The following is a 23,627-nucleotide window of genomic DNA, read 5'->3' on the forward strand; positions in this document are numbered from 1 at the left end:
CTGCTGTTATTGAGCCACTGTCCCAAACTTCTGGGCCAAAGGAGAAAAAAAATATGTTGCTTTGATACTCTTGGAAAGAAGATAAGTCATTTCCGTCAGTTGGCTAGGACTATCTACATTCACAGACTCTGTCAAAGTTTTCACCTTACTCCTTTGCTTTCATATCTACGCTATAACGTTATCATATTGTGAAATTACTTCACAGGTAAATACGAAAAAATTAAATCTTTGTCTAAGCATGAAAGAATCACGAGGTACACTGCATACTGTTTATCTGAAAGTCTTACAGGTTGTCTGGAAAGACCTTACAAAACAATTGTTTAGCATGATCTCCCCCCTCATCACTGTAAAAATCACACATGCACGCAAAATCACTCTATTAAAACAGTTCATCACTGAGAAGCAGTAAATATCTGATGTTGAAACAATTTTCAGCCTCACCAGTTATACAATGTACATTAATATATTCTTATAGAACTACAAATCAAGTATTACAGACCCGTCTTTATTCCGGATAAAAGCTACACATTTAACACTATATAGCATTAACACTGTGAAAGAAAAATGCAAATTCTACATTAACGTCAAAGCCAAGGCAGGTACTGTTACGACCAAGATTCCATCCTTTAGTTCTAACAAATCATCACAATTAAAAGATCAACTAGATTACCAGCTACAATAACTAATTTCTCCATTTCTGTCACAAGAAAAACAGCTGCTCCTTTTCCAGTTGAAACTAAAAATGTACAAAAATTATGAAAAAGGCAGAGAAGCTAATAAATGAATATATCTTTTTGGGGGGGGGGTGAAGGGGAGGAGGAAGGGGAAGATGCTATTCATATGTAGTCTATCCCTGTATTTTCTTACCATGTTCTACAAATAATATATGAATTTCACTTGGTTACTAATTTAATTCGTATTATTAAGTTATGAATTAATCTTCCTTACATTGTCTTACCCCTAGGACAGGAGAGAAATGAGGGCATCCAAAAATTTGCTCCGGTCTTCTGTTTTCAACTCAATTACTAAAACATGAAGTATTTTTTTCAGTTATTTGCATTTTGTAGTAATTTATCAGATACCACACTTCAAGAATATTAATTCTAGGTATACTCATTCACATTCCTAATCAACTTTACTAAAGAATTAGAGAAGGTATTTATTTGAACTAAATATGAAGTACATTGGTTATTTCACTCCTAGACTTCAGCAAGCTCAGAGTTCTAGGTGCTCAATAGATATAGCCACTACTCTTTAATCTAGGAATCTTGCTTTTTAGGCTCAATATGCACACATAACATAAGCATCTAGAGTTAAAAACTGCCTCTTTTGTGAGCACATACGAAAATAGGCAAACCTTATCGCATAAGTATCTTGTTTTACAAATACACAATAAAGAATGCATCTCATATACAAATCAAGTATATTTCCAAATATGGCATTGATGCAGCTAAATATAAAAAACACCATAGATAACAGATCTTTATTGAAGTGCACTGGTCAAAATCATTACTCCACGTCAAATAGATTGTCTCAAGGAGAGATATGCAAGCCTCTGCTTAGTAGTTTATTTTCATTCCATATTTGGCAGATACTCAATACTTGCATATTAGTAGTTATTTTCTAACTTAGTAGTTATTTTCTGCACAGCAAGACACTACTTAAAAGAAAGGACTGACACAGTAACACATAGCTGCATGTTATACTGGAGTCAGGAACAGCATATCACATATACACACCTGATGCGCGCATCTAATACATACACAAATCAGTATACTGTCCACAGTCATTATGCTTTATGGAGGCTGTGTAAACACTGACCCCTAAAGGACTATTTGTCGAATGAAGTAAGTGATGTAGAAGATAGCATTACTCACTTGACATGTCAAAATGGTTGTGTAACGTCCTGGAATTGGTACTCTCTGCAGCTTTCTCAAATGCTCTCCCAAAAAAGCTGAAACAACAACAGAAATACAAGTTAATCACATATTAGAAGGTACAATTCATTAAATTTAGAATTTATTTTTCAAACATTTTACCTGAGAAAAGATATTTTCCTTCCCAACATACATCATCTGAACTACATATGATCTCCTACAAACACTTAGCATCTGCACAGAATACATAAAGACCACTTGTCTAAAGCACTTCATGTAAGAATAAGTAAGATTCTTTCCTAATTTAACTTTAATTCAATAATCAAAACTATGTTGTTTTTCATATAACTACCTACAAGTTCCTCTGTAAAACGTAACCAAACAAAACACAGACTCTGAGAAAAGTAAGGACTTAAGTTATAAAAACGTCTTTATTTTTGTAAAAGGATAAATATTACAATAAGTATTAAGAGAAAAAAATACATTTTACTAAGGCAGAAGTAGAAAACTTTATCCTTGCTGAGAATTGAAAAGATCTTTCAGATGTTTTTCATGTGCCATATATTCAACATACATCTCACTTCATTCAAATGCAAAAATCTTAAAGTTGCTGGATTTAAGAAATGAAGTTATGGGCCACATATTGAACTATATTCCTCAAAGAAATAGTTGAGAGGGGAAAATTAGTAAGAGGAAGCTGAGGAATATCTTCTCTTAAAAATATCTCATGCACACTATATGCAGGCAAAAAAACACATGTTTTTAATGGTACAATTCAAGTCAACATATTCAGTATTAAGTAGGTACAGGTAAGATGTATATCTTCTGGAGAGGAAAAACCTGTAGATAACCTCTAGGAAGAACATTTAAATAACGTCCTTACTTCTTTTTGTCAGAGCTTTCTGACTCCGGAGGAATCCCCACCATGATCACAGTTCCCTGTTCAACATCCATTGGTGCAGCCATTACCAGTGGCAGCAATTTACAGCGTTTGTTTTTTGTCTGGAAGTCAGAATGTCTTAATTAGACTCGAGAAACAATTTAATTTCACGTCCATATTTGACCTAGTAGTACAAATATTCACTTAAAGAAGCAACTATAAGTTGGACCAGCAGAAAGTGGTTTATTTCCGTAATCTCTTGATTTCCTTCTTATTTGAACTAAATCATTTTAAGGATCACTGGAAATTTCAATTCTTTACTAATCTGCATTCCATTTTAACATGGAAATGACAAACAGAGATAAGATATAATTTATGGTAAAGAAAAGAATCATTTAAAAGAAATGTACGTATTGTATGTATGTATGAACTATATCTAAAAACATGGAGTCAACACAAGATTTGCAATAATCATTTTGCAATGAAATACAACAGATAAAACTGACAAATACAACAGTCTTTACTGCACATCATTTTCTCCTGTCATATTGTTTTACAGCAGTAAGTGGTAGCTTTAAATAAACTTCTGCTTCATTTACTACCTTTTAAAAATATCTTCATAATTCTTAATTAAATCACAGATTTTTTTTAAAAGTGTTCTGATCTTCAAGTCAATATCTGATGAGCAGTTTTAAAATGCTGTTCTACTCTTAAGGCCAAGCTGGTTATTCGCAACGTCCTCCATCTTTCAAAATGAGGACTGACATATGCATCTAATAAGGAGGAACTACAAAAGTTTCGTGTATAAATTGGAAGTGCTCACTGTGAAGAGAGATCTTAGTTTAACCTCATTTTCCATCTGAATTGTATAACTAATTTATACAGTTCCAATAGTAATTAATGTAACTGAAATTAGATTGCCTTTCTCAGGATTAGGGTTTTTGTTATTTAACTAAAGAGAGAAGTCTTTAGATAACAACAACCAGTCCTGCAGTGTTCCTGTTTTCTGTGTCAGATTAACTTTTCTGAATACCTACTTTGTGATGTGCTCCCTCAAATTTTATAAATTACACAAAGATTCTAGATTATTAGCGTTTTGGAGATGAAAACTCTTTCTAGTGCTAAGAAGTTTCCCAGGCAGATATTTTTCCTAGAGCCGTATTCACATAGGAGCTAAAATTACACAACCAGTTAACTATAAAAAATTAAGATCTTCATATAATGTTTTTATAATCATTTCTAAGTATCCAACAACTATTACACAGACCAAAAATTAGCGAGTTAAATGTTTCTGATTTACTTACAGAACAAACAAAGGATTTAAGTAAGTATTTACTAAGCAGGCACAGAGACACTGGTTTCGAAAACAGTTTCACATCAGGCGTGCCCTGAGAAAAGAAGAATTATTTCAACTATAATCAAGTTCTTCCACTTATTTAATCTTAAGATCAGCTGGCACATCAAGAAGTTTTATGTCATTCAAAGAACACTAACAAGAATAATTACAATACACCTCACCAACTGGACTCGATATAAAGCCTTTCCTTTAACAGAACCGATAATACTTTCAGAAAGTTCAGAGCAGCTCTCAACAGTGACCCATCAGAGAACATACCGTATTGAAAAGTAAGTTCTTTCTGAACTCCTAATGGAGTCAAGCAGTTAGGAAAACGGTGTTATACACCAGTAAGTCAAACATGAGAAAGTCAAAAATTAGGACTCTGACCTCCATGAGAGCGCAATAGAGAAAAGGCCCCTGAGAAATTACAAGGTTGGTACAAATACAGCTGGCTACTGTCTGCTGAATAGCACGTAACTGTTTTTTGGCTAGGTCCAGTCCTTGGTGCAGTTTGTCCAGGTTGCCCCTAAGAAAGACAGAAGAAAAGGAAACAGTTTCACATAAAGCTTTTCACAAAAAAAAAAAAAAAAGATCCCCCCAAAAAGTGAGACATCTCCAAACACTATTCATAGGGGTATTTTCTATGAGTTTTCTTCAGTGGTTTATGAAGCATTAATTCATCTTTTATATATATTCAACCCATGTTCTGAAAATAAAATTGTAAAAGAATGAAGAGATACTTTCAGTACCTGGAGAGACTGTCCAAAGCTTTAATAAAGTTATCTGTTTCACGTCCCTCTTTCTCTATATTCTCCATGAGAGAAGCTGTTGCATAAACTATATCACTTGCTAAGAACTTGTTCTTAAAGCCAAAGTGAATGCTGAAGGTCTGAACTCTTAAATCCTTCATTCTGCAAAACGAGAGAAAACCATTGAAGATACATTATTAACACTGACTACCTGTTTCCCTGGTACATTAACATTAATCAAGATGTAACACTCCCCACACACAGAATTTTAACTTAATTGAAAAATATTTTCAGATAAAACTTTTGCTTCTAAAACAATTTACCCAAACTTGTTGGCAGATTCTTCAATCATTTCCCGAAGATTTTCTTTTAAAGAAATGTCCATGGAATTAAACTTCTGTTTCACCTGCTTCAAAGGCAAACTAGAAACAGAACGAAAAAAGAAGTCACTGATGGGTATGCCAGAACAGACTTAAATATTTTGCCTTCCTCTCATAGGGCATTCTTACTGTTAGATAATTTAGCAAGTTAAGCCTGACTAAGCTTTTTTTGGAATACTACTACTTTAATCATTGAAGAGAGAATGTGAGAAAGCACAGGTTACTTACTAATCTTTTATTCAATAAAGGCATACAGCTGAAGTATTCCTTCATAAGGCAACCCACAAGTTCTGCTACTCAACGCAGAGACTCCACAACCTACTCAAATCCCCATGATCATATTTAAAAAAGAGAGTTGAATACTTATTAGCTTAAGAGATCTTTGCTGTGTTCTGAATATTTTTCTATAATTCGTTGACAAAATGATTCTTCAATTGAGATAGTTTTTACAACTCACCCCATGTCAGCCAAAAACTCTTGAAGCCTCTTCTGCCCTTGTACAGACCAAAGTTTGAGGTTAGCAGAGGTATAAGAAGTATTACAGAGACTTTCATACAGAGACCAGTGCTGGTAAAGTGCCAGGCGCAGACTGAATATTAATAGGAATTAGGGAAAATAATTATATATATACACACATATTCTTCGAAGTTACAAATAGTAACAAAACTTAGTATCTAGTAGGTAAGTCTTAACTGCCCTGATGTAGTCCATCTCTACGCTCTAGGAAGGTGCAGTTAGATGCTGAAGGGGCACATAGCACAACACAATCAACACTGACTCATCCAATGCTGAAAGGTTAAGTTGAACTAAAGTTACATATAAGGATACTCGTATTCAAATGCTATTCGCATGCAGTCAATTGACAGAGAATTTTCTTCATCCTCGTTGCGGTGGTTATGGCGAGATACATGACGCTGTAGTATTCCAATATCAGTCACATACTTCATCCTTAAACAAAAACAATTTTGCCAATTCAGTTTCTTCCCATGTATTTTTGTAGTTAACTATACGAGTACAAACATGCTTCTTAAAGGTTATGAACTGGCCAGTCAGCAGTATAAAAACTGCAGATACATTTTTAGAAAATACGTTTAAAATAATGTTCATGCAAACTTAGCCATACACCCAATTACTTAAAGATAAAATAACACCAATACAGAGGAACAGCCAAAGAAACAGATGAAAATAGTTACTTATCAAATTTATCTTCTTAGAGACATCAAGGTACTATTAGTAACAGAACACTATAATTAAGGTCTAGCTACGCGCTACCAGAATTCTAATGGTTTCTATTAGGAGATAAGTACATATGGGGAAAAAATAAAGGGGGGAAAGAGAAACAAATTTGTAAGTAAAAGTAAGTAAAGTAAGAAGGGAGGCCTGGGTATACAGAACGTACTGATTTTTTTCCTTTAAAAAACTGTATCAAGGTCATATTTAGGTAAACTACAATAAAACACCATTTCTTATGGAATCAGAAGTGATTATTTTGTGGAAAACAAAACATTCTATATAGTAAAAGATGAATTACCTTACACTGACAAATACTCCAAATGTGTCTTTTGTAAGGTTTAAAGTTACATTTATTAAGATATTAAATGCCACTGTCTATTAATTATCTTATATTGTATTAATTAGTCTGTGTCCTGATTTCTATTGATTACTATTAGTTATTTCTAAAAAAGAAAAAAAAAATCTTACTGAGTAATTTTATCCTGGACCCATTGATCTGTTAAGCCAACAATAGCCCACCTAAAATTGAGGAGGAGGGGAGGGAAGTTAAAGCAAAATATATTTTGGTACAGTATATTATATTCAACCCTGTAAAACATGTAAAGGAACAAGTCACAAACTCAATTCACAATCTGCATTAAAGGAGAGCTCAAAAATAAAATTACATATTATTTTCTTTCTCTAGCAGATATACACATACAGTACTGTTCTCCAAAATCTATGGTTCCTTGTAGTTAATTTACAAACGTGAACGTATCTTACTCCAATATGTACAAAGACATACATCCACACAGAAAATAAACTAGAAGTTCAAATTGAAATCAAATAGTTTTGGGAAATTTTGTCACTTTTTACTATGGAATTAAGCTGTAGCTTCTACAAATAATGATCATGGACACGTACCACAACATGTCATTCAAGTCTTTAGACATTATCCATGCCAGATCAAACATCATCATTGCAGACTATATGAGAGAAAAGAAAAGAGAGGATAAATGAACTCTCACTCCATAAAAACAAGCAGGAAACATTTAAATTTGCCTAGTGCTAATATACAATTAATGCTTTAGAAATCGCAGTTCAGTCTGCTGATCTGCCGATGCCTACTTTCTAAGACACTACATAGAGAATAATATTCTATACAGCTTCACAAACCTGTTTTATATATAAAGCAGCACTCAACAAAGTATAAAAATAATAAGACAGGAAGCCAAATGAAGGAAGGAGCTGCTTTGTGTCTTAAGTACTATGTTTGAAATACCTTGACAGTTTGAAAACAGAAAAAGACAAACAAATTTCCCATATCTTAAAGTCTTCTTGAGAAAGCATTTCATGCATAGACAGGTATTTCTATCACAACCTAAAACAAATACGCTATCACCAACTTTTTATATAAATTACCATCAACAATTACCGAAAAAAAAAAAAGTTAATAGTTCTGGTTTATTTATTTTCCATTGATCACATTATTTTACTCTCTATCAGTTAGTTGGCTGTTATCTCCCAATCTACCAGTATTGCTTTTATAACACCTAATTCCCCAGAGTTAAAATCAGATGTATGCAACCAGAATACATTAAAATAGACATAAATCAAAGTATTCAGTAGATTTTAAATGTCTTATCAGATAGGAGAATATTATTATAATACATAGTATTATCAATATAATTAAAACACTGGATAACATCCAGTTACTTCTACCTTGGTATCTAGTGTTTTTATGGCAAACAAGTTCACACTTACTGAGGTCCCATGATATTCATATTGCTCATAATCAAAAAGAATTTCTCGTCTAAAAGAAAAAAAAGAAGCATATTTAGTCAAATATGGTGAGCTGAGCATTAGTTCTGATTCAAAATATAAACCTAGAAGCATGAAACAAAGTTTTCATTTCATATTAGCAATGAGAAAAAAGTAAATTTGGGCTAGAAAATGTTTATTTCTGCAAGAGATTTAGATTTTTAGCAACAACATGGAAGCCACACTGAAACTGTAGAAACGAAGCATTAAATCTTTGATTCCTCAGAGCCTAATTTTTCCTCTGATATGTTCCTGCTCATTCCCATTGACAATAATGGTATTGCAAAGAAAGAAAACAGAAGCAAGAACTTCACCCTAAGACAGACGAGACAATAATGCTACAAGCTGCTTAACAGTCAAGCACTGCACATAATCACTTACAAATTGAGTAGCAGTATTTACAACTATGATCCATTTAAAAGTTGTAATATTTGAATATATAAATAATCCCCTTTACTTTCCGAATAAAGTTAGAACTAAAGAAGATTCCAAATCAAACAGTGTAATACCATGTTTTTGCATTCTCAACAAGGTTTCCCCTCAAACAGCCAGAAATATATGCAATGTAAAAAACACTTAAACATACCTTCGTGCCTCCCATTCTCGCTTTTCTCGCCTTTTCATTGTTCTCTCAATTACATCCTGCAAGTTGATTTAGATGTTAAACGGGTAGAAAAATTACTCTAGCAAGTTAGCATCGCTCTAGTTATTTGAATGCATACGTCTTCATTAAAAAGATGTAAAAGCAGAATTAGATATTGTTAATAGGAACCGTAGAAAAATTGTTATTATTGAATATTTTCTGAGGAACACATTTTAATATAGTCACAGCATCTTTCTATGGTAGGGTTTATTTAGCTCATCTTCAGAAGTAGAAGTGCTTGCTGTAAAGTGCTTTCAACTAAACAACATGCATTCTGCCATCTTATAGCAAATAAATGAAGCTGACGAAAAAATAAAATGAGATGATTAATCAAGATCAGAAAAAAGGCAGCACAGCACTCCTCAATGTTTATTCATTCTCCAGAAATAGTATTATCAGCTTGAAAACTTCAAGAAATCTAAAAGACTTCTGTAAAACACTTAATAGATTTTAAAATAGCTTTTATATATAATATTTATAGATGTTTTGTAATTTTCTCGAATTAGTTTTTCCTGAGTAAATATATTTCTTCAATTGGTAGGAAAAAAAATACAAAGTTAAAAGAAAAGTAAAGTAATATGAAATGAAATTTTATTTTATTTCATTCAATTATATGAAGTGTATTACATTTGAGAATGCCCTTATGTTTAAGTGGCTCGTAACATTGCTAGATTCATGTCTTTGCTTTCTTGCATGTGATACTATGAATAGAAAATTTACTACAAATAATATGTGTCAAATTATTTTTTTGGCCTCTTTACCATAATAAATATATTTTTGCTAGCGCATTCTTAAAAGCACAGCCAAAAAGACACTGCTTAATTACTTGTGAGCTTCTATCTTCAAGCAGTAATTAAAAAAAAAAAAAAGTTTTTATGTAAATGACAGTTTTCACTAGATTATATCTCTGATTATGTGCTCTGGGTTTTTCAATCTCTTTAGTCTACTGATTATAAAAAGAGATCGTGATAAGAAAATATTAATGCACAGTGCAAATAAACGTTTTCTGAACGTGAAACACAAATGGTCATAATTTTGTTAAATTATTATCTTACACTTGAATTTGTGATCTAATGGAACAACCTTTTAAAAAAATCCAAGTGTGATTATTTATCCTGACAAAATGTATTTGTACATATAGTTTTATTTTCCTTCTTTTCATAATAAAGGTGCAGAAATGAGAAACACACCTCCTCAAATCGTCTACGCTTCTCTGAAGGTTCTGGCCCATCACTTTCATTCTCAGAGACCTCTTCTTCATCCTCTTCATCTCTGAAGATATCATCATAAGCAGGAACATCAAGATCATCATCTTGTTTAACTAATAGCTTAATCTAACAAGAAAAAGTATATTTTAAGAAGTACCTTGTTTAGTAATTAAAAAGCATTTCAAATGATAACTATAGAACACTTCATACTCCTTTAGTTAAAGAAATTAATGAAAACTATTGCACTTGCTCACAGTATATTTATCACAGAAAATAGGGGTTTTTTCCTTATTATGTACATTACCACTGCAAGCGTCGTTAACACTGCTTCCTTAACCATTGCTGGTCTTTTAAAGAGTTTTGCAAGACGTAGAAAAACACTATGCTATCTACCAGCACATTGGACATTCTAAGATTTTTATCATATACGCTTTAAAAAAAGCTTTATTTACCTGTGTCTCATTGTAAACATTCACTACATTTATTGGTCTGTGACTGTCGCATACGAAAAAAAACGTGTCTTCTTCAGGCTGCAGGATCTCCAACAGGTCAACATTGGCACCACAATTAATAAGAACAAAGTATTTGAACTGAAAAAATAATAATAATAAAAAAAAAACTTTTACTCAAATTGGCAGGAAACATGGAAGACTGAAAACACCTTACAAAACCTCCGAAGCACTTGTTGCTGTTGAAATTTATATTTACTTCCTGACATTTGATGCTTGAGAGGAAGGAAATAAGTTTGTAAGATTTCATTCAAATTAACCCAATTCCAGGATGCTGAACATCCAATCTTTCACATCCCACAATAGGTGCAAAATTAATTTGAACTTAGGAGAATTATTGCCCATTAGTTTGTGTAGAAAATTTTACAAGTTTGTTACTGGTACATTTAAACTTATCCACCGTTTTGAGGTAACCAATACTAGTATTAGTTTAAGAGCTTACATTTTAGATTGAGAAGAAGAGGGAAGTGCATTTATACATTGCAGTGCACCTCACATAGCCAGGTTTCAGTATGATTTTTACCTGATCTTTATGTTCAAGAAAGGCAGTTTCAAGTTCTTGCCACCCAGATACTGGAACTAGTGTATATTGTACATGATCACATTGAAATAAAGCCTGAAAAGAAACAAAGAGCTGTTAGCTAACAGGGAGGTGTACTCTACTACAATGCTATACATACTCCACTACAATACTACACTATCCTATAATTTTATTTAATAAAAATCTTTATCTGGAAAATAAAAATGACAAATTCTAGATGACCTTTGGGAACTTATCAAACTTATCAAGTGTCAGTGTCATGACTAACAGAGCAAATGTTGTAAACTATAAAATTAGTTTAACAGTTCTAAATCATTCCCTCATTCCTCAGTTAAAACCTATTAAAAGGATCCGAATGCATCATTTCTTTCACAGGTAGCCTACAACGATAATGAGCGAGGACTTACTTGGAGTATTTTACAAGCACATAATGCATCAACATCTGAAGCAACAAGAAGAAGAACACGCTGCAAAAATAATAATAAAAAAAGCATTAATATATTAGTGTAGGTGACAAATCACAGGTGCATATACCACTTTCAGTTCTTTCTAAAAGTACCAGCTTTCTTACACAAAATTTCAAGTCCTATGCAAAGATGCAATCCCAGAGAAATGCTTAGATCACTGTGAGAACAGAAAGGTAGGAATTTGGGCAGAGATCATTATAAGCATAAAATATGTCTTTTGAAAGGACACTCCAATTGAAATAACTTCATCTGGATCACTGTAAGTATTGGAACAATATTTACACCTCCATCTTACAGGAAGGTAAGCCTTAATTGTGACACAACAGTGAAATCAGATTCAAAACATCAACTGCTTTGAGTAAATGCAATTATTTTGACCAGTATGAACAGTGTATGATTTTGAAGGTTCAAAGTTTGTCAACTCTGCAAACACTTTAGAGCATGTTTCAGGTAATGTAATGGATTACACGTCTAGAATGGCCTCTATTTTCAACATGGTACCTGGAGCAGTTTTGACAAAGGAAAACCGGGGGGGGGGGGGGGGGAAGAAAAGACAACCCCTGAAATAATTAGGCCAAGACAAGAGACCTTGCCCACAGCTGGAGAATTTGAGGGAAACACATTTACACAGTCCATAACACAGTTTCACAGGTAGAAATACTAAAAGATCGTCCAACACAAGCTTTTTGTCAAACAAAAGCTTTACCACTTTATTATACAGCTCAAGTCCGAACAAAATTAGCAAGCAGCAAACAAACAACGAGAGCAGCAGACCAACATTAGCATCACCGTCGCAAAAGACTGCGAGAAAAACTTCGAAGCAGACAGAAGACAAAATTTAATGTTTGGGCAAACATGACAGTGATTAAAAGGATAACAAGGAACAGCTGCAGGATTAAACCAAAGAGTTGTTTTAAAAAAATATATAAAAAATAGAAAAGGCAGGTTTTGTGTAAACAGCTGGTGAGAGCGAGGCGCGGGCTGCAGCTCTGCCGCAGGTTCTCCCGCTGTAAAGGCGCTCAGGACCTCCGCACAACGGCCGCCAGCCCCCGCGGCAGCCCAGGGGGCCCAGGGAGACCCTGAGGCGCCGCGGCCGCCTCCGCTGACCGGGCCGGGGGCGCCGCGGACCCCTTTCTTCCCCCCCGGCACTTCGAGAGGGGAAGGGAAGGCCCGAAGCACGGGGCAGGGCAGCCCTCTCCGCTCGGCTCAGCCCGGCCCGGCCCGCGCCCCCTCCCACCTGGTTGACGATCACTTCGTAAAACTCCCTTCGGTAGTCGGAGAGGAACATGATGGCGGCGGCAGGGAACGGGACCGCGGCAGGCCGCCTCCGGTCAAACCGGGCGCCAAATCACCGCCGCTCCCCGTTGGCCTTCCCGCCACAGCCCGCTAGCCAATGGAAAAGCTCCCACCGCTTCTTCGCAGCTCGGATTGGTTAACTGCTCGACCTGTTCACGGCCTTCGCCAATCGGATTGGGAAAAGCCCGCGGTTAGCCAATCCGCACAGCCGAAAGCAAAGCGCCAGTTTGATTGCCATTCCGCCATCTTTAGTGAGGGCAAGGCGCTTATTTTGCCATTAGGCCGCACTGACATGCCGCCGCGCGGCACGCTGGGAGCGGGGCGGGGCGGGCAGCGGCCGCGGGGCCCGGCGGGAGAGGGGCAGCGCCGGGGCAGGAGGAGCTCGAGCGCCGCCGCCATGGTGAGGCCTGGGGCGGCCGGGGGGAGGTGCCGCGTCATGGCTGGGCCCCGAGCGCTGCCGCCGCCGCGCTGCCCGGCCTGGCCTGACCCGAGGCGCCGGGCCCCGGTGGGGGCGGAAAGCCGGGCCGGGTTTCCCTCGCCGCGCTCCCTGCGGCGGCCGCCGGCCCGGCCTGCGGCCGGTTCTCCTCAGGGAGGTTCTGCTCCTTTGCCAGACCTGTTTCCCCAGTGCGGGAGTAATGGGAGCGCGCTGTGGGGCCTTCCCTCCCGTGCAGCATGAGCCGTAGGTCCGGGGCAAGAGCTCCGCATGCAGCCTCGGTGAATACCTGCTGTTCCTGGCTTGGGCACTTCCATCTGCAAACACTTGTACTCAGATCTTACTCTAAATGTAATCTAGCAGCGTGCTACCATATTTTTTACCATACAGTTCATGACGTATACATACAGTTTATAAAGACTTGTGTTTTGAAAGAAGAACAGCACCTCAGTTATTAGGAAAAACAAATATAGGACTTGTAAACATAGTTTTAGCTAAACAGAGTTCAAGACACTTCAATATGGTTAGCAAATGTGGTAATACTTCGATTCCTTATACTTGAGAAGTCATGTTAATACACTGTTGCTTTTTTTTCTCCCTTTCCTAGTTCTCTTTTAATATGTTTGACCATCCAATCCCACGGGTTTTCCAGAACCGATTCTCAACTCAATACCGTTGCTTCTCAGTATCCATGCTTGCTGGACCTAATGACAGGTCAGATGTGGAGAAAGGCGGGAAGAGTATGTGCATGTTTTATTTTGACTAATAAACTGTTGAAGGCTATTTGTGAATAATATCAAGTAATACAGCTTTTGGTCAAGACTGTAGAAACATTGTTGGACAGTATGGAGATGTACTGTTGGCTGTGTGGCTTAAGCAAGAAGAGTGCTAAGGGGCTATAAGAAGGAAGGAGGAAGATTTTTTTAATTGCATTATTGTCTAAAAAATTTAGTAGGGAGTCAGTCCTAAGGATCTTATCACTGTTATGAGAAATTCATGACTAATAATTTAACTTGTCTTGAAGAAAGAAAATAGGTTGTCCAATTTTACTTTCAGAATCCCATCTCTCAGGCCAATGCTGTGTTGTTTTGAGTTAGCCTCAACTCAAGGGGACATGTAAGCATAAACAAATTAAAGTACCTTTAGGAAACATTTCCTTTAGTACTAGGTATTGTAAAATTTTGTCTTATCTAATTCCTGATTAAAATCTAAAATTCCTATGCTCGGAGGTGTATTTGTTGTGACTGATTCTACTGGAATCTGTAGTTCAAATATTAATTTACGTGCAACTTTAGAGTAAATATTACTCTACAGGAAAGAATGCTAAAACTGTATGTTACATTCTCTTTGTACAGTCATACTCTTCATAATCTTACTTTAATTCTCTTATTAATTTCTGCAGTAATTATGCCACCATCTGCTTTGGATCAACTCAGTAAGTGGAAATGTTATTTTGCAATAAGAACATTAGAAATATCAATATACGCATAAGCAAGTATTTTTAAAAATTATCTCTTAAAATCTGGCTTAAATAGAAAGCATAAGATTAAGTTGTTTAAAAGTTGCATTTAGGGGCATATTTTGTTTCTCAGAGTTAAGGAATTCAGTCTGCCTTTAAGTATAGACATCTGAAGTACCAAGCTACTGCATGCATGAATCTATACTTATTAACTATTAATAACATACACAATGTAATGGTTACAGTTAATCCAGTGAGTTCTTAATCTCACTTACTTGTTATGGACACTTCCCTGAGGAAAAATTTATTTTAAAGACAGAATAAATGAAAATGAACCTTGAAATGTGGGAAAGAGGATAACTGAATTAATAGTTTAAATGGTGTTTATTGCCACTTTTAACAGGATTTTTTTTCTTCTCTGTGTTTCTTCCTTATTAGAGTTTTTTTGAGAAATAAATTAACTCAGGATTTATTTTTAAAATAGGCAAGGGATGCTGGAAATCTTTGGGAGCTAGCTAATAAAAGCCTAAGGGCATAACAATAGTGGGGTTTTTTTGTTTGTTTGTTTGTTTGTTTGTTTTTTGCTAATACCCACTGCCTGCTTATCTCTTAGTTTGAGGAAATTCTGGGGAGGCATTTAAAGCTCTTAAATGCAATGGCAGTGGAGTATTCGTGTATCTGCTTTCTCTCCTGGATGTGTATTTTCGGGGAGTTGGAACAATGGTTGGGATGGATCTCCTATACTCTCTGCCATTCTCTTGCTAATGTTAAATCTCTAAAAGCCTTGTAAAAGTGGCTTTATAACAAATTAAATTCTTTTTATTCTTCCTCACCAGGCCGACTTAATATTACTTACCCAATGTTGTTCAAGCTGACCAATAAAAATTCAGACCGAATGACACACTGTGGAGTGCTTGAATTTGTGGCTGATGAGGGCATATGTTACCTTCCACACTGGGTGAGTTGTCTCATGCTGACCTGTCAGAACCTGAAGGGTAGGATTAATGAGTTGCCAGTTTAATATTAAAGAAGCAAATGGTTTGCTGAAATTGCACATCTTTCTAGTCATGTTCCAGCGGCTGCTTTCAGTTACAGCTCAGGTTTCCTTCTGTGTTAACTAAATATGCAGAGCTGACTGCTTTTTAAGATGCACCTGACTGTTGTCTTCCTGAAATTAAAATAGAAGTAAACTGGTGGATTTCAGGTAAGATGGTGGCCCCAATGTATATAAGTATATTCAAGGGAAAAAAGTAAAAAAGATCTGTTGTGTTGATACGGGTTTGCATCTTTGTTGTTATTCTTGCAGATGATGCAGAATCTGCTGCTGGAAGAAGGAGGCCTGGTACAGGTGGAGAGTGTTAATCTCCAAGTTGCCACTTACTCAAAATTTCAGCCACAGAGTCCAGATTTTCTTGATATCACCAATCCCAAAGCTGTGTATCCTTTCTATTCAACTATGGAGCAGGGAACAAAAGTTTTCTCCCAGATTGAGATGATGAAGCACGGTTGGCTTTTCAGGTGTTGTTTGTACTTTTCCAGTAGCAGATAGCTACTACTGCCTGAAGACAAAATGGAGGGAGGGCTTATATACAGAGAGGTTGCAAGCTCAAAGTGCAGTCTAGAGTGAGAAAGCATGCATTTTGGTTTAAAGTCCAGTGAGTCTGAGTGTCCCTTAGAATATCTACAGAGTATGTTGTACTTTTTTTGTATTTACTAAAAGGCTGCTCATGATACTGATGATTTTTAAACTGTCTTTGAGAGATCAAGGACTGGAGTTCTATAACTTAGTAATTTTTAAAGCTTTGATGTTACATTGAGCACAAATACGTTTCACCTTAACATACTCCAAAGATTAGAAAATGCATTGAGAAACTTTGCTTGTCTAACTACTGGGGATGTTATTGCCATCAACTACAATGAAAAGGTACAGTATACAACATCATGTGTGCAGGTTTAATTTGGATGCCATCAATCTGAGGAAAAAAAATCTGCTCTATATTAAAAAAAAAAAAAAAAAAAAACTCCCACATTTCTGTGTATTGTGACCACTTATATAGTTTGACTACATTCTGTGGATAGATTTGATAGATGAGCAGTAGTGGATAAAGCTTTTGGCAGCCCATGTGCACATTTGATCACTTAGGGTTGCAGGCTAACTTCTGGATGGTGCTGCAAAAACAATAAACACAGAGCTGTGCAATATTGTTGACATGCAAATCCTAGATAGTAGATTTCACAATCAATTTTCTGTTGAAAAACAGGCAATTAAATCTTCCTCTGAGCTGCTATTTAGACTGGTCTTTGACTCATCAGAGAAAACTTTATTTGATTTTTCCAAACTTCTTATAAATCATAGGACAGAAATCATCCTGAATCCATAATTTGCTTTCAAAAACACAGGTTGACAGTTAGATTTCCTAGCTCCAGTATATAGCGATCATGTCTAGGTTAATACCTTTGTTCTCATATTCTATGTAGACCCTGCGGAATCCAGTCCCCAATCTAAAGAGCATGTGTTTAAATTTACTTCAAACTTTCTGAAGGGAAAGGTTTAGCTATGCTTTTCTTTTAGTTACATTGTGCTCCCTCATGTACAATCTTAAAATATTCATTACTATTTCAGATATATGAGCTTCGGGTAATGGAGACCAAACCAGATAAGGCTGTGTCCATCATAGAATGTGATATGAATGTAAGTTCACACTGTTGTGGAAAGTCTGCTCTTACTACGTCCTCCTAAAAGGAGGTGGTTGTCCATTAATAGCACTGAATATCAGGTACCTCTGATGAAAGGTAAAATCAGATGGGGTGGCACTTAATATGCCTTCAGGTGCCTCCAGTGCCTAAAATCTCATACGTAGCTTCAACATATCATCTTATAGTCTGAAGAGGCTTACTTAATATCCTTGTCTTGACCTTCAGTCTCCAATTGCACTGCAGAGTTCTGTTCTCCTGGTCCATTCCAAGTACATGCCGAGACTCATACGTGGGAGGGTTAGTCTTCTCTTTTTCGTAATAAAAATGTTTAACAAACCTCAGTTCATTCTTGTTTAAAATGGAGCAATAGTTTCTGGAGTTCTGAGGAATAGAGATATAAAGCTTATGAAAAGAAAAATATTGATTATGCTTATTTTCCTGTGTAAATAGGTAGATTTTGATGCTCCTTTGGGGTACAAAGAACCAGAAAGAAGTGCACAACATGAAGAGACCACAGTAAGTGAAACTTCTGTTCTTCAAAATGCATTTTCACCAGTTACCTGCCTTGGTTGTAGGAGATGGCTGTTTAGAACAGTCCATTTCCGAATGAACAGTGGGTTTGAAGACTTGCTGTATTTTTTTTGGTCAGAAATATGCGGAACTGTTTTCTTATCATAACATGCACATATTGAAGTAACTGTTTTTTTCTCCTCACAGGATGCTGAAGCAGACCACAGTGGATATGTGAGTGACCTAGGATTTCGTGTAAGTCCTCTATTTCTACTGTTTTCTAAATGTTGTAAATGGTGAGGGAAAGCAAAATCCTATTCCAGACTCTCTCTTCTTAGAGGTGTTCTTCATTAACTGGTAAGTGTGCTTTCTACCTAGGAATCCCAGCAGCTGCAACTCCTACAGCCTGCTTTTCAGAAAGTAGGTCATCTTTGTTGATGGTTTGTGGTGCTCATGGCATGTAACTCTGACCTCAAAAGGCCAGTCTTTAAACAGGAGACTGAAACGTACTCCTACACCTAGGGATCATCAGCTTATTATATGTACTAAAAATAAGCATACTGAGTCAAATAAATAAAAATGATGGTATTTTTTTAGGGAATATAGTATTTTTGTGCAGTGTGCATTCAAATACAAGATATGGTTAAATCAAAACTCATTATATTTGTAATTCTGAAGTGGAATGTATAAAGACCTAATTATATGTCTTGTACGTATGTAGGCATTCTCTGGTTCTGGGAACAGATTGGATGGTAAGAAGAAAGGTGTTGAGCCTAGTCCGTCACCAATTAAACCAGGAGACATTCGAAGGTATGTCTGTTTCATTCACTTTTCAGCCAGTGAAGGATGAGGGAACGAGTACATTGTTTATACAGCAAAAGCAGGAAAAAATAGCTGATTTCCTCAGATATCTGCATATAAACGTACACAGTCTAATTTTCTAGACTGATCTCCCTGACTATTTAAAGTGCTGCCAAAACTCTCTTAGTTCTTGCTCTGTAGAAGACAAAGAGGCAGAGGCAGCAGGTCGAGACTGGGGCTGATGAGCTGCATCCAGCAAGGCACAGAACCCTGCCAATTTTCTATAATGAAATTTGGCTTACAGTGAGATCTTTCTTGAGTTGGGCACATAGCCAGAAACAAAGGCCATGGGATTTTTTTTTTCTTCCCCTTAGAAGCAAGCTTCTAGATTCAGACTTAATAGAAGTGGTCTTCTGGAAGCAGTGGAGGGATGCGTTTTTTTTTTTTTTCATTTATAAGTGTCTCAATAAAACTTGAACCCTTCTGAAAAGGGGTCCTTGGCCCCATGGAAACCACAGATGCTGGGGAAAAATGCCACAGCCAAACTTGTGCATCAGCTTCAATATCTGATTATTTTCTTCATGCAATGTATGCTTACCTTCAGGAAATAATGCAATAGTTTAACTCTGTGATTATATGGTAATGAAAATTGCAGCAGGCATTGGTATAGCATTGAAAAGAATAGAACAGGTCTCACTGTACTGGATGTTTCATTGTATAAAGTTTCTTCTTTATTATACTATTGTCATGCTTCTTTTCCAGAGGAATACCAAACTATGACTTCAAGATTGGTAGAATTACATTCATTAGAAACTCACGTCCGCTAGTTAAGAAAGTTGAAGAGGTACATAAAGTTTGATCTTGCTAATCTTACACAGAATATGTGACAGATCAGGTATCTATCTCCAAAGCAGTCTACATTGCTTGCCAATTCTGGCAGACCTGTTTGGAGTAGTTCACTTTTCTTATCTGATGATATTGTATATCTGAGAGCAGAACAATTGAGAAGATACAGCCAAGGGAAAGATTAACTGAAGAGCCAACTGAATTCACAATCCTTTCCCAGTTGTATGTTCCTGTATTTGCACTGCCCTATTTTGCTCATTTCTCTAGTTATGCTGGGCCATTGATTAGTCTGATTTGTCCCCTCATCTGCTTCAGCATATGGTCTCACCATATGGCTGTAATAGTCGCTTTAGTTACTTTTCATGCATCCTGTAGAGATAGACTGGAGTTGAAAAAACACTGTCCTGTGTAAAGCAGGAACTTCTTATTTGGCAATAATAGCTTTTTGCTGAAGGCAGTGGAACCACTGTCTGAGTTTGTGGTTCCTCTCTCTCTGTATTTGACTTTTCACAGAGAACTGCTGTTACAAAATCCTGTTAGTAAGTTTCATTTACATGAAAGCAAGCTCTGATGGCTTTGCTTGCTGATGAAAGATTAACCTTATAAACGTTTAATAAGCCAATGCATACTTGTGTTAAGTTGCGGAAAGGTCACTGAAATGCTCATATTTTTTTGAAGGAAAAAAGCGGTTATTATGCAGATAAGGATGTGGAATGTTTGCAGTTTATTGCTGCTCCGCTAGGATGCTTTTTCTGGTGATTGTTCAGTTCGTATTACACAAGCAGTGAGCAAAGAAAACAGGTAACAACCTTTTCTCCTTCCTTTATTCAGGATGAATCTGGAAGCCGGTTTATTGCCTTTTCAGGAGAAGGCCAATCCCTGCGCAAAAAGGGAAGAAAACCATAAGTTGTGGAACCTTCAGTTCAGTTAGGAAGAAAATAAATTAACAGTTGCAGTATATTGGATCTTAGTTATTGCAGTTGAGAGGAGAGACCATTTTGTAACACAGGAGCACTTTTACTGATTTTGGTTTCATGTTTAAAAATGGAGCTTAAGACTGTCTTAGTTTTCAGTTGAAAATTAACTTCTAGGAATTTTGAAGCAGTGGGGTTTTTGTATGTGTCGGAAAGAGGGAAAGTTTATCTCAGGTAAACCTGGGAAGCAAAACCAATGAGTTTTACCTTACTAAAAGGTCCAGTTCTTAGACTACATTCTACCCTCTTTTATATCCTGAGTGATGATGGTCTCCCATTGCTTTGTGCTTGATTTCCTTCTCTCTATATATATTCTGCCACAATTTCCGATCAGCTTTTTGGTGTGGTGTGAATGAAGGCTAACACTTAAGTGTTGGAAGACCTTGTGCAGGGAGCCTCTTTGATCTTAGCTTGAGGGGCTGGGTTACAAATCATTCTGAGGCACCTCAGGCTCTGACACCCCTCCCCATCGCTTTTTATATTTAGAATTAATAACACGCCTTTTTAATAGTTCAGATAGAGTAAGGTATCCTACACTCTAGGGCATGCGACCCCCACCTTCTGCGGCGCCTGCGATGGCGTGCGGCCGCCTCGTGGGCCGTTCCTGGGCGCACCGCGAGGCAGAGGCGCTAACGTGCGCCGCCCGGGAAGGAGGGGACCTGCGCTGTTCACCGTGGGGGCTGCGGGCACCTTGTTAACCGAGCGCGTCGCGTAAAGCGCGCAGTAAAGGTCCTGATAACAGGTGGTGTGTGGTGATTCCGGACGCCTGCGAGCGGCCCGCGCGGCGGCGGAAGCGTCGTCCTTGCGTCACGAGCACGCAGCTGCGTCACGCGGAGGGTTCTGCTGCGCTGCCCGGCCGCAAGCGGCACCTGTGCGGGGGGGAAGGGGGGGTGAGGTGGCTGCCATTGGCTGTCCGGCGAGAGAGGGAGTGACGCTCAGCAGCCGCTTTGTCCCGGCGCTCCCCATTGGCGAGGCTGGGACGCTTTCTCCGCAAGCGGCGCAGGGATTGGCGGCTGGGGGCGGCTCGACCGCCGGGGTGGGACTGCGGCGGCGGGGCGGCATGGCCGGCAACGAGGCGTGGCGGGTGAGCGGGGCGCGCGCGGCGGCGGCGGCGGGGGGAGGTCGGAGCCGCGGCCCGTGCTAAGCGCCGTCTGTCTGTCCCCAGCCGCCGCGGTCGTGCGAGGACTACTGGGCGGAGTGGAAGCAGTGCCGGGGCCTCCGCCACGCCTTCCACCACTACTACGCGCACGGGGAGCTGCCGTCCTGCGCGCAGTGGCGGGCGGACTACGCCGCCTGCCGCGCCTGGGAGAGCGGCGCCGGCGCCGCCGCGCAGGTACCGCCGCGCCCCTCGCGCCTGGCCACGCCCCCCGCCGCCGCGCCCCTCGCGCCTGGCCACGCCCCTCCGCGGCCCCGTGAGGCGCCGCCGAGCGACGCGGGCCGTTGGGCTGCGGTGACCGTTGGCCGCTTCCCGAGGCGGTAGCGGCGCGTCCCGAAGACTGTCAGGACGAATTGGAAAAACTGGCCGCTGGGTTGGGAAGGACATCCATGAGATTTTTTAAGGGATGTTTTTGTACTGAATCATTTTGTGTTGTGCACCAAAAAGCTCTTCTGTCCCAGTAATTTATCTGAAAATGAAAGATTATCATGCTACAGGGCAGAAGCATTCCTGAGGCGCCCAGAAAAGCTCTCTGCTACTGACCCTTTACACACTGGGAACAAACTTCTTTTATTAAAGAGCGGAGCAGCAGTCTTCCTTTTAGCCAACAAGGACTAATTCTGGGGAGGGTAGCACAAAACTTGTGGTTTTCCTTATTATGGGAGAATCAAAAGCAAAATGTACATATGACATAGTTAAAAGCTTGTCTCCTGACACAATATTTATTTTACCATAGTAAAATTGTGTTCCTGATTTTATCTCGGTTAGGGTAGGAAACAGCCTGTGTAAGATTTGAGCATCCAACAATACTTTGGGTAATACTTCTTCCTGTATTTCAGGAAGCTTTGTGCAAGAGTGAGAGATCTCGAGTTCTGGAAAAACAGAAATATGCTCCAGTGTGGCAGCTCAGGAAGAGCCCGCCATCTGACTGGTACCTTCCACTCGACCAAGACAAACCAAAATAACAAGACTGTTATGCCATATTTGGTCAGTATGTAATACACAGTGCAGGACAATGCTGTTTTTTCCTTCCACATGATCTTGAAGTTATAGAATTATAGCTCTGCCCTGTATAGTTTGTCCACCAGTTCATTCGAGAAATATTGAAAGTTTATTCAAACAGCCAGTATTTTTTAAAGCGAGAATTTAGTGCTTGATTCCTTCCTGCTGTCTCACACTTCAGGACTTCTTTTCACCAACTGAGATGCAAACAGCTCTCAAGTTAGCACATCCGACTGCTCTTCCTCAACAAGGACTTCTTCCCTGACCTGCTGTTGTTATACACTGTTGGAGCAAGGCACTACCCAAGACCTGCCACTTGAGAACACAAAAGCAGGCTAGGACTCCTCTTTGCCTGTGCAGGACGATCATAACCACTAGCATTTAAAAGGCATTATACAGATTCAGTGTTGTCATACTTCAAAGATTCTCTTGTGGTAGCATGATATTGCAGATCCTGAAGCATGCCTGCCTTTGTGAAACTGCTTTTGGACAGTGGTGTTTGTTCTTTTTAAATGTCTATGGCAGTACTCAGTGTTACTACAAAAATAAAAGCTTAAATGACTGAAAAGAGGTCAGTTTCATTCTAAGCAAATACTGTAAAATATAGCAGCTTATTACAATATTACTTACATACTAAGTACACACTAAACTTCCTACTGTACTACAAGGCAATAAAAAAAAAAAAAAACTTATTTCTGGCTTTGTCACAGAATGTTTTTCATCCATTTCCTCCCTCCCTATTATACACATGGATATTTCAGTGAAGTCTGAATAGAAGAAAGGCAGGAAAAACAGCTACTACCTCTCTTCTAATATAGACTGATGTA

At 38.2% G+C, this 23,627-nt stretch overlaps 3 protein-coding genes across 6 annotated transcripts; 2 read left to right on the forward strand and 1 right to left on the reverse strand.

The window, feature by feature from the left end:
* Positions 1-948: 948 nt before the first annotated feature.
* On the reverse strand, positions 949-12,914 carry CDC45 (cell division cycle 45). Of its 2 annotated transcripts, XM_062590058.1 has the most exons (18): positions 12,864-12,914; positions 11,567-11,626; positions 11,142-11,234; positions 10,562-10,699; positions 10,092-10,235; positions 8,845-8,900; positions 8,202-8,250; positions 7,362-7,423; positions 6,927-6,977; positions 6,054-6,173; positions 5,683-5,814; positions 5,169-5,267; positions 4,846-5,007; positions 4,484-4,622; positions 4,062-4,145; positions 2,761-2,879; positions 1,878-1,954; positions 949-1,025 (listed from the first exon to the last, which is right to left on the reverse strand). In XM_062590058.1, exons 1-18 carry the CDS (start codon positions 12,912-12,914, stop codon positions 961-963), a joined length of 1,701 nt encoding a protein of 566 aa, XP_062446042.1. In that variant the 3' UTR covers positions 949-960. The 2 variants fall into 2 exon arrangements, with proteins under 2 accessions (XP_062446042.1, XP_062446043.1); XM_062590059.1 differs by lacking the exon at positions 10,562-10,699.
* A 336-nt stretch (positions 12,915-13,250) lies between these two features.
* UFD1 (ubiquitin recognition factor in ER associated degradation 1) lies at positions 13,251-21,383 on the forward strand. 3 transcript variants are annotated; one of them, XM_062589840.1, is made up of 12 exons: positions 13,251-13,322; positions 13,963-14,095; positions 14,758-14,790; positions 15,651-15,772; positions 16,121-16,251; positions 16,666-16,738; positions 17,438-17,506; positions 17,962-18,027; positions 18,229-18,276; positions 18,743-18,831; positions 19,585-19,666; positions 20,500-21,383. In XM_062589840.1, exons 1-12 carry the CDS (start codon positions 13,320-13,322, stop codon positions 20,572-20,574), a joined length of 924 nt encoding a protein of 307 aa, XP_062445824.1. In that variant the 5' UTR covers positions 13,251-13,319; the 3' UTR covers positions 20,575-21,383. The 3 variants fall into 3 exon arrangements, with proteins under 3 accessions (XP_062445824.1, XP_062445825.1, XP_062445826.1); XM_062589841.1 differs by lacking the exon at positions 19,585-19,666; XM_062589842.1 differs by lacking the exon at positions 13,251-13,322 and having other exon boundaries at positions 13,986-14,069.
* Positions 21,384-21,536: 153 nt separating this feature from the next.
* Positions 21,537-23,479, forward strand: C17H22orf39 (chromosome 17 C22orf39 homolog). Its single transcript, XM_062589844.1, has 3 exons — positions 21,537-21,726; positions 21,808-21,975; positions 22,638-23,479. Exons 1-3 carry the CDS (start codon positions 21,703-21,705, stop codon positions 22,761-22,763), a joined length of 318 nt encoding a protein of 105 aa, XP_062445828.1. The 5' UTR covers positions 21,537-21,702; the 3' UTR covers positions 22,764-23,479.
* Positions 23,480-23,627: the final 148 nt, after the last annotated feature.

Source organism: Rhea pennata, chromosome 17, assembly GCF_028389875.1.
Source record: "Rhea pennata isolate bPtePen1 chromosome 17, bPtePen1.pri, whole genome shotgun sequence".
Taxonomy (NCBI): Eukaryota; Metazoa; Chordata; class Aves; order Rheiformes; family Rheidae; genus Rhea; species Rhea pennata.

What these genes read in the sequence shown, in the direction of transcription:
- CDC45 (XM_062590058.1), bottom strand. Translation starts at nt 12,914, where the DNA reads ATGTTCCTCTCCGACTACCGAAGGGAGTTTTACGAAGTGATCGTCAAC. An exon ending in GTGCTTGTAAAATACTCCAA is followed by an intron (nt 11,235 to 11,566) that starts GTAAGTCCTCGC and finishes GTTTCTTTTCAG; the next exon opens with GCTTTATTTCAATGTGATCA. An exon ending in GTCCAGGATAAAATTACTCA is followed by an intron (nt 6,174 to 6,926) that starts GTAAGATTTTTT and finishes TTTTTGTTTAAG; the next exon opens with GATGAAGTATGTGACTGATA.
- UFD1 (XM_062589840.1), top strand. An exon ending in TATGTTACCTTCCACACTGG is followed by an intron (nt 15,773 to 16,120) that starts GTGAGTTGTCTC and finishes TTATTCTTGCAG; the next exon opens with ATGATGCAGAATCTGCTGCT. An exon ending in ATCACCAATCCCAAAGCTGT is followed by an intron (nt 16,252 to 16,665) that starts GTATCCTTTCTA and finishes CATACTCCAAAG; the next exon opens with ATTAGAAAATGCATTGAGAA.
- C17H22orf39 (XM_062589844.1), top strand. Translation starts at nt 21,703, where the DNA reads ATGGCCGGCAACGAGGCGTGGCGG. An exon ending in CCGGCAACGAGGCGTGGCGG is followed by an intron (nt 21,727 to 21,807) that starts GTGAGCGGGGCG and finishes GTCTGTCCCCAG; the next exon opens with CCGCCGCGGTCGTGCGAGGA. An exon ending in GCGCCGGCGCCGCCGCGCAG is followed by an intron (nt 21,976 to 22,637) that starts GTACCGCCGCGC and finishes CCTGTATTTCAG; the next exon opens with GAAGCTTTGTGCAAGAGTGA.